We start from the raw sequence: 17589 nt of genomic DNA, 5'->3' as shown, positions 1-17589 counted from the left end.
ATATACAAATCTCTCTCTCTCTCTCTCTCTTAACCCCTATTTCCTCATTTACCCCTCCCCCACACCCCCTTGTCTCCCTCCCCGTACATTATCAACCCTCCCTCCCTTGACCTGACCTCACCATAGATGCATACAGTGACCTCTTCCCACTTGGTCTTAATCCCCACACTGACCAAACACACACACACACACACATTCCTGACCAGTGTGTGTGTGTGTGTGTGTGTGTGTTCTGTATATGTCACCTGCATGCCTAGTAATTAATGTTTGAGTGTATGTTCATCTTCTCCTCCATTAATATCATTATTACTGTTGTTATTATCATTGTTATCTTATTTTTTCTTGCGTAAAGGAGGTTAATAAGAGCTAAGATTAATAGTAAAGCAATGAGTAAAGAAATAAGATGATGAATCGTAATAATAATAATGATAAATATAGTAGTAGTAGTAGTAGAAGAAAAAAAGGAGAGAGAGAGAGAGATCAAATATTTCAAATTAACTAAATTTGCACAAGTAATCGCTCACTCTCATTATTTAATTATTCATTCACCTTTTTGTTCCACTCACCTGTTACATTGTTTTATTTCATTGCACATTAACTTATCTCTCTCACAATCTCTTCTTTTATTCACTCCTATCCTATTCCTCTTCATGTTATCTTAGCTCCAGCAGATATATCATCACTCGTACTCATCTCTGACATAAAGCACATTTAAAGTATCTTCCCTGATCTCGAGGGAAAACAAACGCAACAAACGACCTCATCGGAAAAACACGCACAAGGCTTATATATATATATTTACTCAAGTCAAGTTGTCAGTAATAGTTATGAATATAATAATAATAATAATAATAATAATAATAATAATAAAAATCATGCCTCATTTTATTGTATGTACATTTGTAGGTAAGAATATAGATCTATTACAGAAAATATATACGTAATTAACTAATAAATTAATAAAAGGTTAGCAAGGTATATCAACTAATAAATAAATAAATAAATAAATAAATAAATCAGTAACACAAAGCAAAACAATAAAAAATAAAGTAAAAATAAAGAGTACGATGCCAAATCATGAAGCAAGTGAAGTAACAATGCCATCTTGCTCGCCAACCTTCTGCGGCAGAGACTGCGACACACGGAGAGGTCTGCGAAGTGGAGGCGCGAGTCGCTGGTCGGACCCGCATAGTGGAGTGTTGTGCGGGCCTCAGGTGCCATCTCGGCCTCTCAGAATGGTCTACCTTGGCCTGTTCTCGTCTTCAAGGGGTGGAGAGGGTGTCTGTGGAGAGAAGGAGGAATTAAATGGTGATGGGGGTGATGATGATGGAAGTACTGAAGAATTAAATAGGAGATGAAGTGACGAGAGCATTGAAAAGTTAAATGGTGGTACTGGTAAAGGTTCATGCGGTGATTAATTTCGAGAATGAGAGGAAATGTGAAAATGAACACTAATTAAAGGCACGTGGAAACTATAAAAGACAACGTTTTTTTTTTTTTTTTTTGCGTGCTGGGGGAAAAATTAAAAAGAGTATGCAATTCACGTTTTATTAATTGAAAAAAAAAAGTAAATGAACAAATAAATAAGTAAAAGTGGCGAAATAAAACACAAGAAAAATCATGACCAATACGTAAAATACACATGAACCTGTACAGTGTGTGCGTGCGTGTGCGTGTGTGTGTGTGTGTGTGTGAGCTTACCAGTTAGGGATCCCAGGACGGCTCAAGGTTGGTCTTGCGTGACGCGGCAGCTGAAGTAGATACTGTTGTCAGCCTCATCGTCGGAGCAATTAGTTCTAGGAGGGAACACTACTCCCGGCTGATCACTCGCCTCCTGTGGGCACGAGCGGGGCGGGTTAGCGGGCAGGAACGACGGGAGCCGAATGATAACAGAAGGGAGGGTAAACAGATACAAGGGACAGGGGCTGAATCTTCTGGAAGGATAAGTTAACACAGCCATACCAGTTTGACCATTGAATTACCCAAGAGTCACAGAGATCATTATAATACACGTACTGCAGAATAATAAGAGAGAATTGTACTGTAGAATAATGTCAACAAACGTAATAAGAAAGAAAAAAATATGAGAGCAAATGATCATACAAAAAAACTATATATATGTATGAAAATGTTCGATAATAATGGAAATATAAAAAGACAGCAGAGAAAACTGAAAGAAAGCGATGACGATAAACATGCAACATTTGTTTAAACTCACGTGATAAACCGCCGCCTCGTCATCGCCCTTGCACTCATCCTCAGTCACATCTGCTTCCTTCTGGTGGCTGCAGGGCGCGGAGACCTCATCCTCACTCTCCAGCTCCTCGTCGTCACCAGAGTCCTCATCCCCAGACGAATACAGGTCCAGCAGAAGGAATTGCCGTTCATCTATCATGGGAACATAATATTCTTCCTCTTCATCATCCAGGAGCTTCACAGTTAGTTCTTCCGCCTGCAGGTTTCCATCCCCTTCTGCTTGCTGAGTCTCGTTACCAGGCCTTGTTTCACCTCCAGCGACTCCTTCCGCGTTCTCCTCAGTGTCTCTCTCCCCCACGCCTTCTTCCCCGTCACTCAAGCCCTCAACAGCATCTTCGGGGATCTCCAAGCCCTCCCCGCCCTGGGCCATCTGGATTGTCATGTATGCAGGATCAATAAAGTAAGGGTTGACAGGATGGTAGGGATGCAGGAGATAGCTAAACATCCCTAACTCTTCATAGGAACTGTCCGGCAGGATTTCCTCTTGTAGCGACGGCGGGTCCACGTGTTGGTCTGCATATGGCGGGGCCTCTCTCAGCTTGCAGTCTTCCTCCTTCCTTGCCTCGCGTGCTTCGATGTCCTGAGTGAGCCGAGTGATAAGGAATGCCATGTCTCTGCAGCCTACCACATCCTCTCCTGCAGCTTCCATCCTCTTTTCCACGCCTTCGCTCTTGTTCACAGTCGCCATGTCTTCCTTCACGACCTCCTCCTCTTCCACGGGCTGCATCTTCACCCGCTTCACCTCAGACTCCACCTTGAGCGAGTAACAAGGGGGCGCGGCATCCACAAGCTCGGACAGGGGCGCGGGGTCAGTGGGGGAGAGAGGGCAGGGGTAGGTGACACGCACGGCACTGGGGATCACCTCCTCGAACTCCCCGTCAAAGGAAGCTTCCACATCTTTGTCCTTCAGCGATACCCTCCTCCAGAGCATCTGTGTGGGGAGACCAGTGTTAAGAGAGAGAGAGAGAGAGAGAGAGAGAGAGAGAGAGAGAGAGAGAGAGAGAGAGAGAGAGAGAGAGAGAGAGAGAGAGAGAGAGAGAGAGAGTAGGAAAAAAAAAAGAATAATGACACCTTACCTTGCAACAGTGCATCATGGCGACGATAACAAAAAAGGTGGCGACGGCGACGAAGCAACCCCCCACTATCTCAGGAGAGTCAAGTCGGGGGTAGTGACTCATACTACGGCCACACGGCGGGGTTGACGCGACCACGACCTGCTTGACGGAGATCTGGAGGCCAACTGAGATGCCCTGACCTGTGGGCTGTGACCGCTCTCTTATCTCCCCCTGCCTCATTTCTTTCCCTCCGTGCCATCGTAAGTCAAATCAGAGGTTAAATAAATTATAAAAACTACTAAATATACATGATTTTACCTATACCATACATCTTTTCAGCATTTAATATTAATTTTTGTCTATTTTCTATTTTATATAGTGTTTTTTTTTTTTTTTTTTTGGGGGGGGGGTGTGCTTGCTACATTTTCCGGTTGGTTTTCGTAAAGGTTTTGATTTGATAGCATGCCTTTGCCCTCACATGTTTCCTGCGTCGTGATTGGTGCAGGGAGAGGTCTGGTAGCCAATCCCTGGGCAGTGCTGAGGCCTCTCGTTACTCTAGCCCGCGTGGTGGCCATAGCGGAAGGGAGGCTGGGAGAATGTTGGGCGTGGGCGATACGTGGGGAAAGAACAAAAATAATGAATAGATAAATAATTATATGCTTGATCATGTAGTAATATTCTTGGTTCGATAAAAGGCATGAATCTGTATGAAGTTAAATAACACACACACACACACACACACACACACGCAGGCTAAATCACCACTCCCTAACGTCACTATAGCCCCTTATCACTACAGTACATTAAATTTTCTACTATGATACATTACGGCTACTTGACATAACTGCCATATCACATGACTGCTACGCTCCATTACGCCTGTGACACATTTCCGCTACACAACACAACCGGTACACCATGTCACTATAGCATATTGCCACTGCTGTACCTTTCTGCTACATGATATCACCGCTACACTACATGGCCGCCACACCGCATCACATCACCACATTACCACTACGATATATTTCTGCTAAATAACATAATTCCCGCTACATCACGTGACCGTCACACATATCACCATATCTACACCACCACACCATATAATTGCTACACCACATCACTGCACATCACCACCGCCACACCATTTCCACACAACTCCATAATTATAATCCTTACACCATATAGCCACCACATCACAATCCTACGCCACATCACAACACAAAATACCACATCACACGTCACCATAACCACACAATAACGAGGATATTCATCAGAACGATCTACTTCTCTGCAGTATCGCCAATTCATACATCATACTCACTACATCTCATATTAACAACAACAACAACAACAACAACAACAACAACAACAACAACAACAAGGCCACACATGAGGCAGACAGACGGATAGCAGGACAGGATGTTGGTGGGGGCAAGTGAGTGACCGCTGGGACCGCTGGGACCTCGACCTGACCGACCACACCTCACCCCGCACCTGACCTCGTTCCGCAGTCTTTCCCCTCAACGCCTGCCCGTGATCTCACCCTCCTCTCTCCCCCTTATATACCTGTCTTTCCTTACACTCTATTTCTTTCTTAACCTCCTCCTCCTCTTCCTCCTCCGCCTCGTCTTCCTCTTGTTTTTATCTCCCTCTTCTTTTGTGTCCTCTTCCTATAGTTCCTTCCCCTTATCTATTTCCCTTCTTATCTTCCTCTTGCTCTGTTTCTTCTTCTTTTTTTATTCTCTTTCTTTATCTTCTACTGCTGCTATTCTTATCTTAAGTCATATACTCTCTCTCTCTCTCTCTCTCTCTCTCTCTCTCTCTCTCTCTCTCTCTCTCTCTCTCTCTCTCTCTCTCTCTCTCTAACCTCACTTCAGGTACCCACTGCCCTCTCACTAATTCCTCGATGCTTTGACACGCTGTATATGATAATTACGCCCAAATTAAGTGTTCGTTTCGGTACCTTTCACGAACAGAAGTAAAAGCAGCACCACCAGCATCTTTAGTAGTAGTAGTAGTAGTAGTAGTAGTAGTAGTAGTAGTAGTAGTAGTAGTAGTAGTAGTAGTAGTAGTAGTGGGAGAAAGAAAACAGCGAGAAAATAAAATATTGCAAAGAGAAACGAGGAAAAGAAATCATGTACTAAAAATTAAAAAGAGAAAGGAAGAAGGAAAGGATAATAGTAGTAGTAGTGAATGGGATTTACAATACTAAGACTACTGGGAAAACAAGGCACATCATAAACATACATAAGATACAATGAACAGACACCCATGAAAAGGAGCGTTGTAGTAAAGCATGGCATGTATGGAGAAGTGTTTTATTTGATGCTCCTCGCAAGACTCATCGAGAAACAACAACACAGGAACCATTGTTTATAGGCCGCAACTCGCACAGGCACCATAACATCTTGAAAAACACCCCGTAACACGAAATAAGCCTCTTAAACGCACATGCAAACCAGCGCAAAGGTGGCTGGTGATGTAAAAAATATTATACAGGAAACCTAAGTGATGTAGGACATTTGTATACCGTAAAAAAGAAGAAAATGATGAATAGTTTGCCTGCAGCGCCTCTTCTCCCTCGCCAAGACGCTCTGAGACGCTTGTTATTTCACACGTTTATTCAAGGTAGGAAATAGACACCAGCGCCTTGGACCTTGCCACCCTTAATAATACCCGGAAAAGACTCCATGGGGTTGAAATGACAGGTAAACGTGGCCTGGGGGGCAAGATAAGTGTGGGTTGTGTCCCTTTGGTGAGGTGGTCGGGTCTCGCCTCTCTGACCTTTAAACATTATTTGACAAACGTGATTTTTAGTGTGTTCCGATCCCTTGTTGAGAACGAAAGTGGTCTCAGGGATGCTGTGGAGGCTGGGGATTGAGTGCATAGGGTTAGATTTGTCGCCAGGAGTCAGGAAGTAGGTGAAAATGGGCGAGATAAGTGGGCGTGGATGGCAGAAAGGCAGTAAGCATCATGGCGGGGTGAGGCTGAGGGCGAGAAGGGCATAAGTGCGAGGCCCGGCAAACACCACTGTTTTGAATAAGAACACCAGAACACAAGGGACGATGCGGGAGGTTCTACACTACACCTGTATCCTCCCATCCCCATTCATTAACTGACATAAGCTTCAAGTATAGCACCCTTTTGACTATACCACGATGGTCTGATTACCGAGGCTTTTTCCAGTTACGATTCCTTAAATTTGATGCTCAGTTTCATTCGGTTTCCCCTTTGTAGTGTGTCAAGCCTGTGCCCATTGCTTCTTGTCACGCCCTGGTTGTTATCACGCAGCCTGCCATGAATGTGCCATGAGACAGGAATGTCTTGATATATGATGGCACAAGTGATTCTCTCTCTCTCTCTCTCTCTCTCTCTCTCTCTCTCTCTCTCTCTCTCTCTCTCTCTCTCTCTCTCTCTCATTTTATTCTATTAAATGTATTTATTTATTTATATTTTCTATAATATTAAACTACTTTGTAATTCTTTATAATATCAAACAAGCTTAGATACCTGGTGGCAAAGTGGGGTTTCAGTGTGGGGGAAGCCAAATTTGGACATTTATAAAAAAAAGTCTAAGGATGAGCCACCATGTTTTAAAAACTGGGGAAATATCTACCCTAACCTAATTTTACTTAACTTAATCTAACCAGGGGGTTTTGCCCTTTTTGAAGCCCTATTTATGACATTAACCTAACCTAACCTGACCTAACCAGAGGAGTTTGATGAAAGAATTAAATAAGATCAAATGAAAGTGAAAGCCTAAGTAGTGATTGTTAAACATAGTAAACAATTTTTTTTTTTTTTTTGTATTTTCACTGTCTTCCATAAATTTTGAATTGTCCACTCATGTGTTCACAGCAACATGGCAAAGGAAAGGCACAGTGTGCCCCTGAGGACAGTCTTACACTTCAGACATACTTTAAACATCAAGACAGAGAGTGTAATTCTCAGTAGTATTAAGCAGCTTTCTCTCACATCTCATCAATTTTAGTATCAAGAGAAGAGTAGGACATAAGATGCAATTGGTGACATCAATCCTTCTCTCACATGTCACCTGGCAGAGAATGCTGATGGGCCGCTGAGAGGTGACTAGGAGCTGAGTGATGGCGGAGCCTGCGCCAGACACTTCGGGATTTTCCCAGGACCTGTTCTCCCCACTGCAGTTTTGTGAGGTGGTGCAGGAGGGCCAGACAGCTCACCACCATGTTAAAGAGGAGGAGCAGCAACAACAGCAGCAACAGCAGCAGCAGCAACAGCAGCAGCAGCAAGCCTCACAAGCACAGCCACGCCACACTCAGCAGTTGACAGCTGCTACTGCTGCCACCTCCCTCCCAATGCCACAGGTTGCATCCCTGGTGAGCTTGGCCGGGGTGACCACCAGCACGGCACCTCAGCATGGCCACCTGCAGCCCCAGACGGTGGTGGCACAGATGGTGCCACACCCACACGTCCAGCAGCAGCAGCAGCAGCAGCAGCAGCAGCAGCACCCACACCTGCACCCACAGCCCCACACCCAGCCCAGGCTCCTCCAGCAGCAGCAGATGGCTGTCCAGCAGGCCACAGCACAGCAGCCAATGGCACAGCAGCAGCTCATGCAACAGCACCAGCAGCAGCAACAGGTCCAGCAACAGCAAACTCAGCAGCAGCAGCAGCAGCAGACACAGATGATGCAGTCACAGCAGCAACAACAGCAGCAAACTCAGCAGCAGCAGCAGCAGGCAAAACAGCTTCAACAGCAACAAGTACAAACATTACAGCAAATACATCAGCATCTACAACAGCAAGCACAACAACAGCAACAACAACAAGCACAACAGCAACAGCAGCAGGTGCAGCAGCAGCAGCAACAACAGCAACAGCAACAGCAGGTACAGCAGGCCCAGGAACAACAAAAACAGCAGCAAGCACAGCAACATGTACAGCAACAAATTCAGCAAGTCCAACAGCAACAGCAGCAGCAGCAGCAGCAGGCACCACCACCACACTCCCAGCCACAGCAGATCCTCACTTCAGTCAGCAGCGTTCAGATTGTCAACAGTCTGCAGCTGCCTGTGGCGGTACAGCATGCAACAGCCACAGGTGTGTCAGGCAACAAGGTGGTGGCCTCGTGTCCCATCACCACCACTGCCACGCCTGCCTCGGTCCCCCCACCTCTCATAGTCATTGTCAACAAGAGCAACAATGGCGCCACCTCCAATACCATCAACACCGCCATTGGCAGCAGCAATGGCATCATCAACAGCACCGCCACTAGCAACAACACTAACATCAACAGCAGCAATAGCAACCAGACAACCCTGGTACCACAAACAGCGGCAACTACCACCACAACCACCACCACCACCTCTGCCACACCAGTCACTAATGGAGCAGCAAGCAGTGAAGATGTGAGTGGGTGGTTGCTTCCCTCTGGACTTTTTCCTCCCTGTTGACTTTGCTGCCCATGTTTCCCTTTTGATGTGATGCCTTGCAGACATTCACTTTGTATTTGGTAGCATTGTATTTTTTACTACTACAAACTGAATCCATCACTGCTTTTTTCAGGTTAGGTTTGGGAGTTAAATAAATAAGGAGATAGAAATGTATGGAGAAGGAAATATCTACAAGAGGAAAGTCTAGATTGTCAAGGGGAGAATTATGTCAGGAGAGAAAATATGCAGATGGGAAAACAACAGGGGAGGGAGTGTCATTTTTACTGACTGTGGTGTGATGAAGGGAAAAATATACCACTGTCAATACTGTCAACATTCACACTGCTCCCCCTCCCAGGTGAAGCCAGTGCCCGTGAAGAGGACGTGGCGGCGGCCGTGGAAGAAGAAGAAGGAGAGAGAGAAGAAGCAGCCAGTGAAGAAAGCACGGCGAGTCAAGAGAAAACGCATCGTCGTACCAAAGAAAAATATTATTCACATTGATCCTAAGAATGGCCCAATGGTGAGAGAGAGAGAGAGAGATAGAATCACATTAAAATTTTACCATAGATTTTTCCCATTCTTGTCAGGCAGAAATCTTGAATTCAGTTGCACCATTACAAGTCAATAAATTACAGTTCACTTGTACAGTCTTTGTCAGAAATCAAGTAACCTGTATTCACGCAGGCTGAGTTTACTTCTTTTCCTTCACTCATGAGTCCCCTGACCTTAGAATGTGTCACTTATCCAGTTGTATATAGAGATCATTAGTGGATCAAAGAACTTAAGATTGAAGGAAGATGCTGCACTTCTAGGGTTTTGGTTTTAGAGAGTACCCATCATACCTCCTTTAACCTTTAAAAGACTTTTGTATTGGTAAAGATTATGGGATGTTAACAGACTTAGGTTTGTCATAATACCACTATAAGCAGTTTCCCAGCACCTACACCGAGCTGTCACCACCACCTCTTCCCCCACCACAGATTGACACGTCACTCAACCGTATCAAGAGGGAGAGTGAGGAGGCCATCAACCAGCTCAAGCAGAAGAGGCAGCGGATTAAACTAAACCGGAACTCAGGCCGGGAGTACGTCAACCGCCTGGGAAAGGTGAGGAGGGAGGCTGTGCTATGTCCTCCTCAGTTAACCCTTTTCCTTGCTATTTGGTACATCTTTCCTTGATTACAAATAACTCTGAGACATCTTTACTTGTTCTACAGCCTCCTGCAATCTTTAAATTGGGTAGAAATTGAAACGTCTATTCTTTTTAATCCCCCTCTTCATTATAGATACTTGTAAAGATTTCATGGCACTGTCATTTGTTTCGCATCACAGTAAAAGGGATAAGAGATGCAGAGCTGACTGTTTGCTGCAGTTGAAACTGTCTCTTTATTTTTCACACTTCACAAGGCTCTAAAATAAAATCACTGGTATCACAGAAAAGAAAATGAAATGTTACTTATGAACATTCAGTTTATATCAGTTTGTAAAGTGAGGATTTCATTATTCTTTGTTGCAACGTACAAGTGCATAACTCACATGTGCAGATAAATGTTTTAGAATATTTCCATAAAAAATACTACTATTACTATAATTACTATACTATAATTACTACTACTACTACTACTACCACCATACTCCTCCTCCTCCATGATCACCACTAATCTCTGCCTCCCTAACACAGGTGGTGGGTGCTCGGATAATCGGCCCACCCTGTCACTGTCCCCTCAAGTGCTGGGAGCGCATGGGTTCCAAGATACTCGAGATCTTCAATAACTTCTGGGACCTGAGTGACTTCAATCTGCAGAACTCGTATCTCTTCACCTGCCTCAAGCTGTGTGACGTTAAGCGACGCTACACCAAGAAGGTATGTTGGTGTGACGAGGTGTCTAGTGTGGATTTGGGCAGGATTGACACGAGCTTGTAATGTCTTGTCCTTTTATACTAAGATATCATGTTTTCCTTAATGTATTGTTTGCACACGTCACTTCCACTGGTAAGATATTCCACTGATCTGATCCATTGCTCTTGTTTTTGGAAGGGTATTTCTGTATAATCTTATTTCGTGTCTTCTTTTTTATTGTTTATGTTTGTGAGAGAGAGAGAGAGAGAGAGAGAGAGATGTAAAAAGAGAAAAAGATGGTGGATAGAGAGGAAAAAATAAAGATGAAAAGACAAGAAGAAAAGGTGAAGTATCAACAACAAACTTTGTAAGAGGTAGAAATTTCCTCCATCTTCCCCCTCTCCCCCAGCCGGCGGAGGAGTCGCGGCGCCAGAACACCTTTGAGTACTTCGTGCGCATCAACGGCAAGCACTTGAGGGTGTGCAAGCGTGCCTTCATGAGCTGCCATGGCCTGACCAGTGACAAGCGACTTCGCACACTCTTCCACCAGATGAAGGTGTGTGTGTGTGTGTGTGTGTGTGTGTGTGTGTGTGTGTGTGTGTGTGTGTGCTGCTTAAGATTGTTGAATTTTTGCCATTTTCTTTCTTTATTTTGGAAATATAAGATCATTCATTAAAGTGTCCTCTCTTTTTTTCTCTCTCCTTTGTTAGTTTTCATCTGTTTAACTTTTTATCTTTTCAGTATTTTTTTTGTTTATAAAAGTGATATAAATTATTGATAGATGTGGATTTTTTTACATTAGTCTGTTCTTTTCGTTGATCTTTGATCCACCACCATCACCACCTTCAGGATGGAGCGCTGGTGCCTGAGCCGGACCGCCGGGGGAAGCACCTGCGTCCCGTCAAGTCACCCAATGGACAGGTCAGTCCGTCAGACCAACAGCCACACCAGCCACACCACTCACACCCACACCACCAGACACAGCCATACACCAACACCAACACCACCACCAAGACCAAGAAGGCCCGAGGCTCCAACAAGAAAAAGCAAAATGGGAAAGCAGACACAGGAACAAGTGCAAATGGCAAGACCATGTACACACCTCCACCGCCACCCATGAGCCACATCCACCCCCACTGCACCCCGCCACCCCCCCCAGCACATGGGGCCACCATGCAGGAGCCCCCTCATGCCTACATACCCAATGGGGACATTTACTTCCCAGGCCATTACCTGGAACCCCACCAGACAATGGCCCCCCCACACATGAACCAGATCCCTCCCTGCCAGAAGATGCTGGAGAGTCCTGCCTACTTCATGGCTGGGATGAAGGAGAACACCTTCCACCAGTAGGTGTGTGTGTGTGTGTGTGTGTATGTGTGAGAGAGAGAGAGAGAAAGAGAGAGAGGATAAGTGTTGTGTTTTTTAGAGGCATTTTAATGTTGCATGGTTTCCAAGAAGGAAAATGTCTGATAACATTGATGTTATGATTCATCATAATCCAGGCTGAAATTCATATTTAATAAAAGCAATTGTTAATGCATCTTTTGTAGTGGGATTAGAAGATGTATTCTGCTCTTTAAGCTCTGCCCTGAAACTTTTAGGCACCACCTCTTCTCTGATGAAGAGTTTCAGTGTATTACTATTTTCTCTGAGTAGCTCTCTCAACAAAGAATTAGTTGGAAGCAGAGGAAGTGGAGCTTTAAAGGTGTAATTATTTGTTCTGGTGTCATTATGAAAGGTGCTATTAAGCAAGCATTGGTTATTGTGGACAAAGACTTGAAAATACCCCATGTGACTGAAAAGCCTTCGAATGGTACGCTGAGTTGAATGGATTTTTAACATGAAATAATTAACAAAGGCAAAAAAACATTTTGGGAAGTAGTTATGCAGTTAGCTTTAACAGTGATAGAGAAGATGAGTTCAGGGACACTTACCAAGTCAACCCTTTGATTGCTTATGACATTCTGAGACTTTGTATTTCATTTGAGTAAACCAAGGTGACTTCACTTAGCAGGAATTAAATTACTGACACTAAAATGTTTTAATTGTTCAATCTATCCCTTTGTTGTTTGTGATATCTTTTAAAATTATATTCTAAACTTTCAGAAAAATAATTTACCAATTGTATCTTTTAAAATTATACACAAAAATTGTCTATTTTTATCAAACTGAAGAAGTCATCAGCAATCAGAGTTAATTGTCAGGCAAAGAGAATTGAATCTGATAATTGAGAGTGACCATAGGACAGGACTGTTCAGGCAGAACACTAAAAGTTTTCATCTTAGGATGACACACCTAATTTCAAACTATTGCCTGAATCTCACTTGTAATTTACATGATTTCCTACTGGCTTGAAGTTGCTGTTCTGTGTGTGTGTGTGTGTGTGTGTGTGTGTGTGTGTGTGTGTGTGTGTGTGTGTGTGTGTGTGTGCATAGTTTCCTTTCATGTTGCCTCAATCAGTGCATGATCCATGCAGCACAAGAAACTATACCATTTGTCTATTGGTATGCAAATAATAATTGTTACAGTAAGGTACAATGCAAAAGTAACCTTACTGATCATGTTGTGAGACCAGACATAGAAAAGTAATAATGGATTTATTTGAGAAGTGAAGAGAAGGGTATGAAATATATTTACTAATTTGTCTCAATCTCAGGTAAATCAAAGAGCAAATAGTAGTGAATTATTTTGTTTAAATAAGTTGATGGGCAATAAAATAATACTTTAAGGAATAGGAAGAAAATGAGATATAGGAGTATTAATCATCTCGGATAAATCAGAGAGAGAGAAAAAAGGCAGGATTGAAGGTATGAAAATATGGTGAAAGAAAACATAACCAGCAGTAAGTGTGGGATAGAAGCAAAAAATATTGATAAAAGTAGGAATCCACAATGTATCCCAGTACTCCTACAGCAGCAATCAAACCACAACTCAAATAGCCATGGGGCAGCTAGGAAAGAACTCCTCTTCTCTTCCAGCTGGAAGTGGGACTGACTGAGAGCCTCTTGATCATCCTGAGTTGGACAGCAGACACTACAAAAATCAACCCTAATTCTGTGATAAGTGTTTTAACTAAGGGGGTCCATTTTATTGTGTGAGCTTCCATATGCATATTAAGGTCTTACACACAGCAGGAAGAGAAGAGAGAGAGAAAGGGAGCACTCACTGGTGTGTCTACTAATGTAATCTGCCCCACCCATTTTTATTTTATTTATTTATTTATTTATTTTTATTTATTTTTTTTGTCATACCTGCTGAAAACATTATATTTTACTATAAACACACATGCACACAGTCAATCAGTAATTATCATGTATCATATATGTATGTATGTACCTATGTAAGTATGTAGTATGTTAGAAGCCTTTGATGGAAGCTAATTCAAATGATCTGAGTGGAAATTGAAAAAATAAATGAAGGGGCATTGACATATAGCACATCAGTATTATATTGTTCCAGATCTTACTGTAACACTGGCCAGGGTGTGAGGTGCAGAGGTGCATCCTCCATCTTACTGGTCGCTGTGGCATTAGTGGAAATGTCAACATGTGCTGCTAGGATATATATATATATATATATATATATATATAACTTACATTAAAAAATAACTGGATGTGATGTGTGAGTGTATCTCTCCAAGGTGATGAATGCCATGTTTGCAATCCATCATAAAAGTAAAAGCAGAGAAATATATTTTGTTAGGGATAGAGCCAGTAGGGGAAAATGCAGAATATTATGCTAGGAAGCTAGGGCGTTACAAGGATTTCTCATACATTCCATAAGTTATGTGCTTACTTTAAGATTTTCTATCATAGTACAGTATACTCGGGTCTTTGGATATCATTGTGCCGCTGAAGGCTGGGAGGCAGAAACATTGAGTAAGGCCTGGTGCACTTAAGTGACTTTTGTTACTGCAGTCTGTTTTGGAAATTAAATGTGTTCCAGTAAGACCTCATCCATAGGTGAGAGATAGCCACCAGTCATCTGTGCATGATGCGCCATTGTAACACAGTTAAACTTTTGAACTGGTTGTGACCACCAAAGTCACAGCAGCAAAAGTTACTTGTGCACCCCTGCCTTAGTGTAGAGATGATAGTAATGTAAAAAATTCTTATCTCTCAATCCCATGAAATCATCCAGAAAATCTTACTCTCCAAGTTTTTAATTATCAGCAGGGACTAAGACAGGAAACTCAATGAATTTTCTTATGAAAACATTCACTGGTATTTTCTCTTTTCTCTTGAAAAATTGCATGAGGATATTTAGAAGTTAAAGCGACTTCCTTTCTTTGATCTCTTTTCTTGCCCATAGTCTTGTTCTGTTCAGCATGGCAGCTAAGAGTGGATGTGATATGTCTTGGTGTTTTACTGTGGACCTTTAGGGAAATTGTATTTTCTGCCTCCTCTCCTGTCATCTTCCAACCAACCCTCAGGCTGTAAAAGGAGAAGGCATGCTCTGAAGGGCTGCATTTCTTGCTTGGTTTTTACCTTCCTAACTGTTGACTGACATTGAAGCTACTGCTCTGAGACACAATCACTGTTAATGAGCATAATGTATCCATGGTTTATTTTATAACTCCAAATTGCAACAAGACCACAGATCATATAAATAATAATAATAATAATAATAATAATAATAATAATAATAATAATAATAATCTTTGAAATCATCTGTGACATCCAGAAATAAATTAAGGAGTTAATCAAAATTGTAATTATGAAGATGCATTTTGCTCAAAAATCCATCCTAATATTCCATGGATTAGTTGCTGTGAGAAAATGTACAAGCAAAAGAATCCCTGACTTGAGAATAGAAAAATTATGTGGAGCAACACCACTAATTCCTGCTGTGATTTATTTTTTGTGCATGGCAGGAATTATGGTGTTTCATCTGCTGATTGCAGCCAGGATGGGGAGAGAGGAGGGAGGACAGTGAATTAGAAATCTGTGCCACATTAGGTTAAGAAAAGAAGTAGAAGCCATTATAGAAATTAATTTCCAAGTAAATGTAGAGACAGACAGGTTGAATGGATGAATGAATGAAAATTAGATAAAAAAAAATTTCAGTATGAATCATACAAAGCAATGGGAATCTCATTTACTTGAATTGACTTGAGTCCCAAACACACTTGTGAGGGAAATAGTGATTATGGTTCTGGGAAGACAACACATTTCAGGGAATGTGTGGTGCCTTTTGTAACCTTTACTTCACTCCCTTTAAATCAAATGTAACGTGAACTGTTCAGTCAGATAAAAGTGCAAATTGCAAAGAAAATAAAGTCAGGTGAAAAGTCAAAAAACTGCACAATAAAATTTGAGTCCTATTGGTTTTTGTGAAGCTGGTTGTGTTCATCCAGTATGGTTCTTGAGAGCATGATTTTATATTGGTACGTATGTGATTTTTATTAGCTTTAATTTCCAGAGGTTGTGAAAGTAGAAAAGAAAATGCTAAAACTATGTATAATGAGTTAATGAACAGCTTCACCTTCTGTTCACCTTTATAATAGTTTTGTCAAGAAAGCATGATACTCAGCACATTTTGGTATGCATGGTCAATTTCAATATGGTTATACATACTTGAATTGTTTTTATGTATTGACAGTTTTAGAGTAATATTTCACTTCAACTAGAGTAATAACTCACTTCAACTAAACATGATTTAATCAACATGATTCACATTTGACTTCATATGAAATGATGCATTCACCCCAATATGTGGTACTTCCATTTTTCTGTTACTTTATCTTATGCAGCCTACATGGATGTGCCATAGTCAATTTATCTTGCCCAAGCCTTGGTGAAAGCAAATAATGATCAGCTAATTGAAACTGGCACCACAGCAAGGACATATGAAACAATAATAGATGTTCTTTTATTTGTTGTAATTTTAAGGCACAAGCTACTCACTGCATTTATCATAGTTATACTTAAAATGAAAATCATAATCTGGAGACGGATTTCAAAATAAATATTTCTAAATCTGGTTAGTTAAGCTTAAAGATGTTTACTTCTAGATCACGTGTGCACAATCATGGTTTGTAGTCGAATAACTTGACACATTTACGTCTACCGTGTTCAGTGTTCCATCAGTCTTAAGTTCTCTCACCTGCTAAGACCACTAGTTGTCAGGTTTTGTTAGGGGGCCGTCAGTAGATTTGAGGACTTAAAAATTGAAGAAAAACAACACAGTGGGGGTGAACACAGTAGGTTACTTGACATATGACCACTAGGATGCTGTACTGCTGCTACATCACTGTGCATGCTTGTTTCCCACCTTCAAAGTGGCACAGCTGCTTCATGTTTTGCATGTGGAGAGATTACAGAATGTGCCAGTGTATGATGTGCAATAATCCTTCACAACTTGGATTATGCACTGAATTTGATCAAGGCAGCTGTGAAATGTTTGGGAAGAATAATTTTGTTGAGTATGAAGACATTTTGAAATGTTCAAGTAAATACTGTCTCACAAATTTCCTATACTGTGTGGATGTGTCCAGATGTTTGTATGCATGATAAAATGTATGACTAAAGAAATGTTGCTGACATTTAGGAGCTGGAGAAGTTGCAGAATAATACTTCCATGCTGGAGTCTCCATACATTTCAACCTTTTCTCCGGATTTGCTTGGAGTAGAAAGGGAGATATACGAACATTTGTCATATGAACAATAAATAATCTTCTAGTGTTTTAGGACAATATACAAATGAAGAAATATACTTAAGGAAAACTTGTACGTATCTTCCATCTTGAGGATGAAGTGTAGTGTAAACATCAGTGTTACAAATATCTCAGTGCTTCTCAGAGTAACATGATGCATACAGGTCATAATTAGATTAAGATATTAGCAAGACATAGCATAGGACAATTACTAATTTTTTTGTTAGAGGACAGACAGACAAATGAGGTCAATGACTATTATTCTTGTAAACTGATGTGATGTAGACAGCTTCTGCCAAGTTTCTTTGCATAGTTCATCATTGTAATAAAAAATCTGAAATAAACTGCTTCTCTTTCATCTTAAAGT

General features: G+C 41.7%; 2 protein-coding genes across 5 annotated transcripts; one reads left to right on the top strand and one right to left on the bottom strand.

The window, feature by feature from the left end:
* Window positions 1-1021: 1021 nt before the first annotated feature.
* LOC135115789 (uncharacterized) lies at window positions 1022-3655 on the bottom strand. Of its 2 annotated transcripts, none has more exons than XM_064032801.1 (4): window positions 3333-3655; window positions 2267-3187; window positions 1702-1834; window positions 1022-1282 (listed from the first exon to the last, which is right to left on the bottom strand). In XM_064032801.1, exons 1-3 carry the CDS (start codon window positions 3549-3551, stop codon window positions 1724-1726), a joined length of 1251 nt encoding a protein of 416 aa, XP_063888871.1. In that variant the 5' UTR covers window positions 3552-3655; the 3' UTR covers window positions 1022-1282; window positions 1702-1723. The 2 variants fall into 2 exon arrangements, with proteins under 2 accessions (XP_063888871.1, XP_063888870.1); XM_064032800.1 differs by having other exon boundaries at window positions 1024-1282; window positions 2219-3187; window positions 3333-3651.
* A 2146-nt stretch (window positions 3656-5801) lies between these two features.
* LOC135115437 (histone-lysine N-methyltransferase 2D-like) lies at window positions 5802-17566 on the top strand. 3 transcript variants are annotated; one of them, XM_064032232.1, is made up of 8 exons: window positions 5802-5942; window positions 7376-8701; window positions 9084-9245; window positions 9706-9831; window positions 10406-10588; window positions 10974-11120; window positions 11414-11913; window positions 13546-17566. In XM_064032232.1, the coding sequence occupies exons 2-8, from the start codon at window positions 7418-7420 to the stop codon at window positions 13559-13561; spliced, it is 2418 nt and encodes an 805-aa protein (XP_063888302.1). In that variant the 5' UTR covers window positions 5802-5942; window positions 7376-7417; the 3' UTR covers window positions 13562-17566. The 3 variants fall into 3 exon arrangements, with proteins under 3 accessions (XP_063888302.1, XP_063888303.1, XP_063888304.1); XM_064032233.1 differs by having other exon boundaries at window positions 5877-6022; XM_064032234.1 differs by lacking the exon at window positions 5802-5942 and adding an exon at window positions 6213-6231.
* The last annotated feature ends 23 nt before the right edge of the window (window positions 17567-17589 follow it).

The sequence above is a fragment of the Scylla paramamosain genome, chromosome 29 (assembly GCF_035594125.1).
Source record: "Scylla paramamosain isolate STU-SP2022 chromosome 29, ASM3559412v1, whole genome shotgun sequence".
Lineage (NCBI taxonomy): Eukaryota > Metazoa > Arthropoda > Malacostraca > Decapoda > Portunidae > Scylla > Scylla paramamosain.
Note: the sequence above shows the minus strand (reverse complement) of the source record. Positions and strands in the feature narration are given on the sequence as shown.

Bases quoted from the DNA above. Each gene is read 5' to 3' on its own strand.
- LOC135115789 (XM_064032800.1), bottom strand. From the start codon at position 3,551: ATGAGGCAGGGGGAGATAAGAGAGCGGTCACAGCCCACAGGTCAGGGC. The intron at 3,188-3,332 runs GTAAGGTGTCAT...CTCCCCACACAG, and splicing joins CCATGATGCACTGTTGCAAG to ATGCTCTGGAGGAGGGTATC. The intron at 1,835-2,218 runs GTGAGTTTAAAC...TCGTGCCCACAG, and splicing joins ACGAGGCGGCGGTTTATCAC to GAGGCGAGTGATCAGCCGGG.
- LOC135115437 (XM_064032232.1), top strand. From the start codon at position 7,418: ATGGCGGAGCCTGCGCCAGACACTTCGGGATTTTCCCAGGACCTGTTC. The intron at 8,702-9,083 runs GTGAGTGGGTGG...TCCCCCTCCCAG, and splicing joins GAGCAGCAAGCAGTGAAGAT to GTGAAGCCAGTGCCCGTGAA. The intron at 9,246-9,705 runs GTGAGAGAGAGA...CCCCCACCACAG, and splicing joins ATCCTAAGAATGGCCCAATG to ATTGACACGTCACTCAACCG.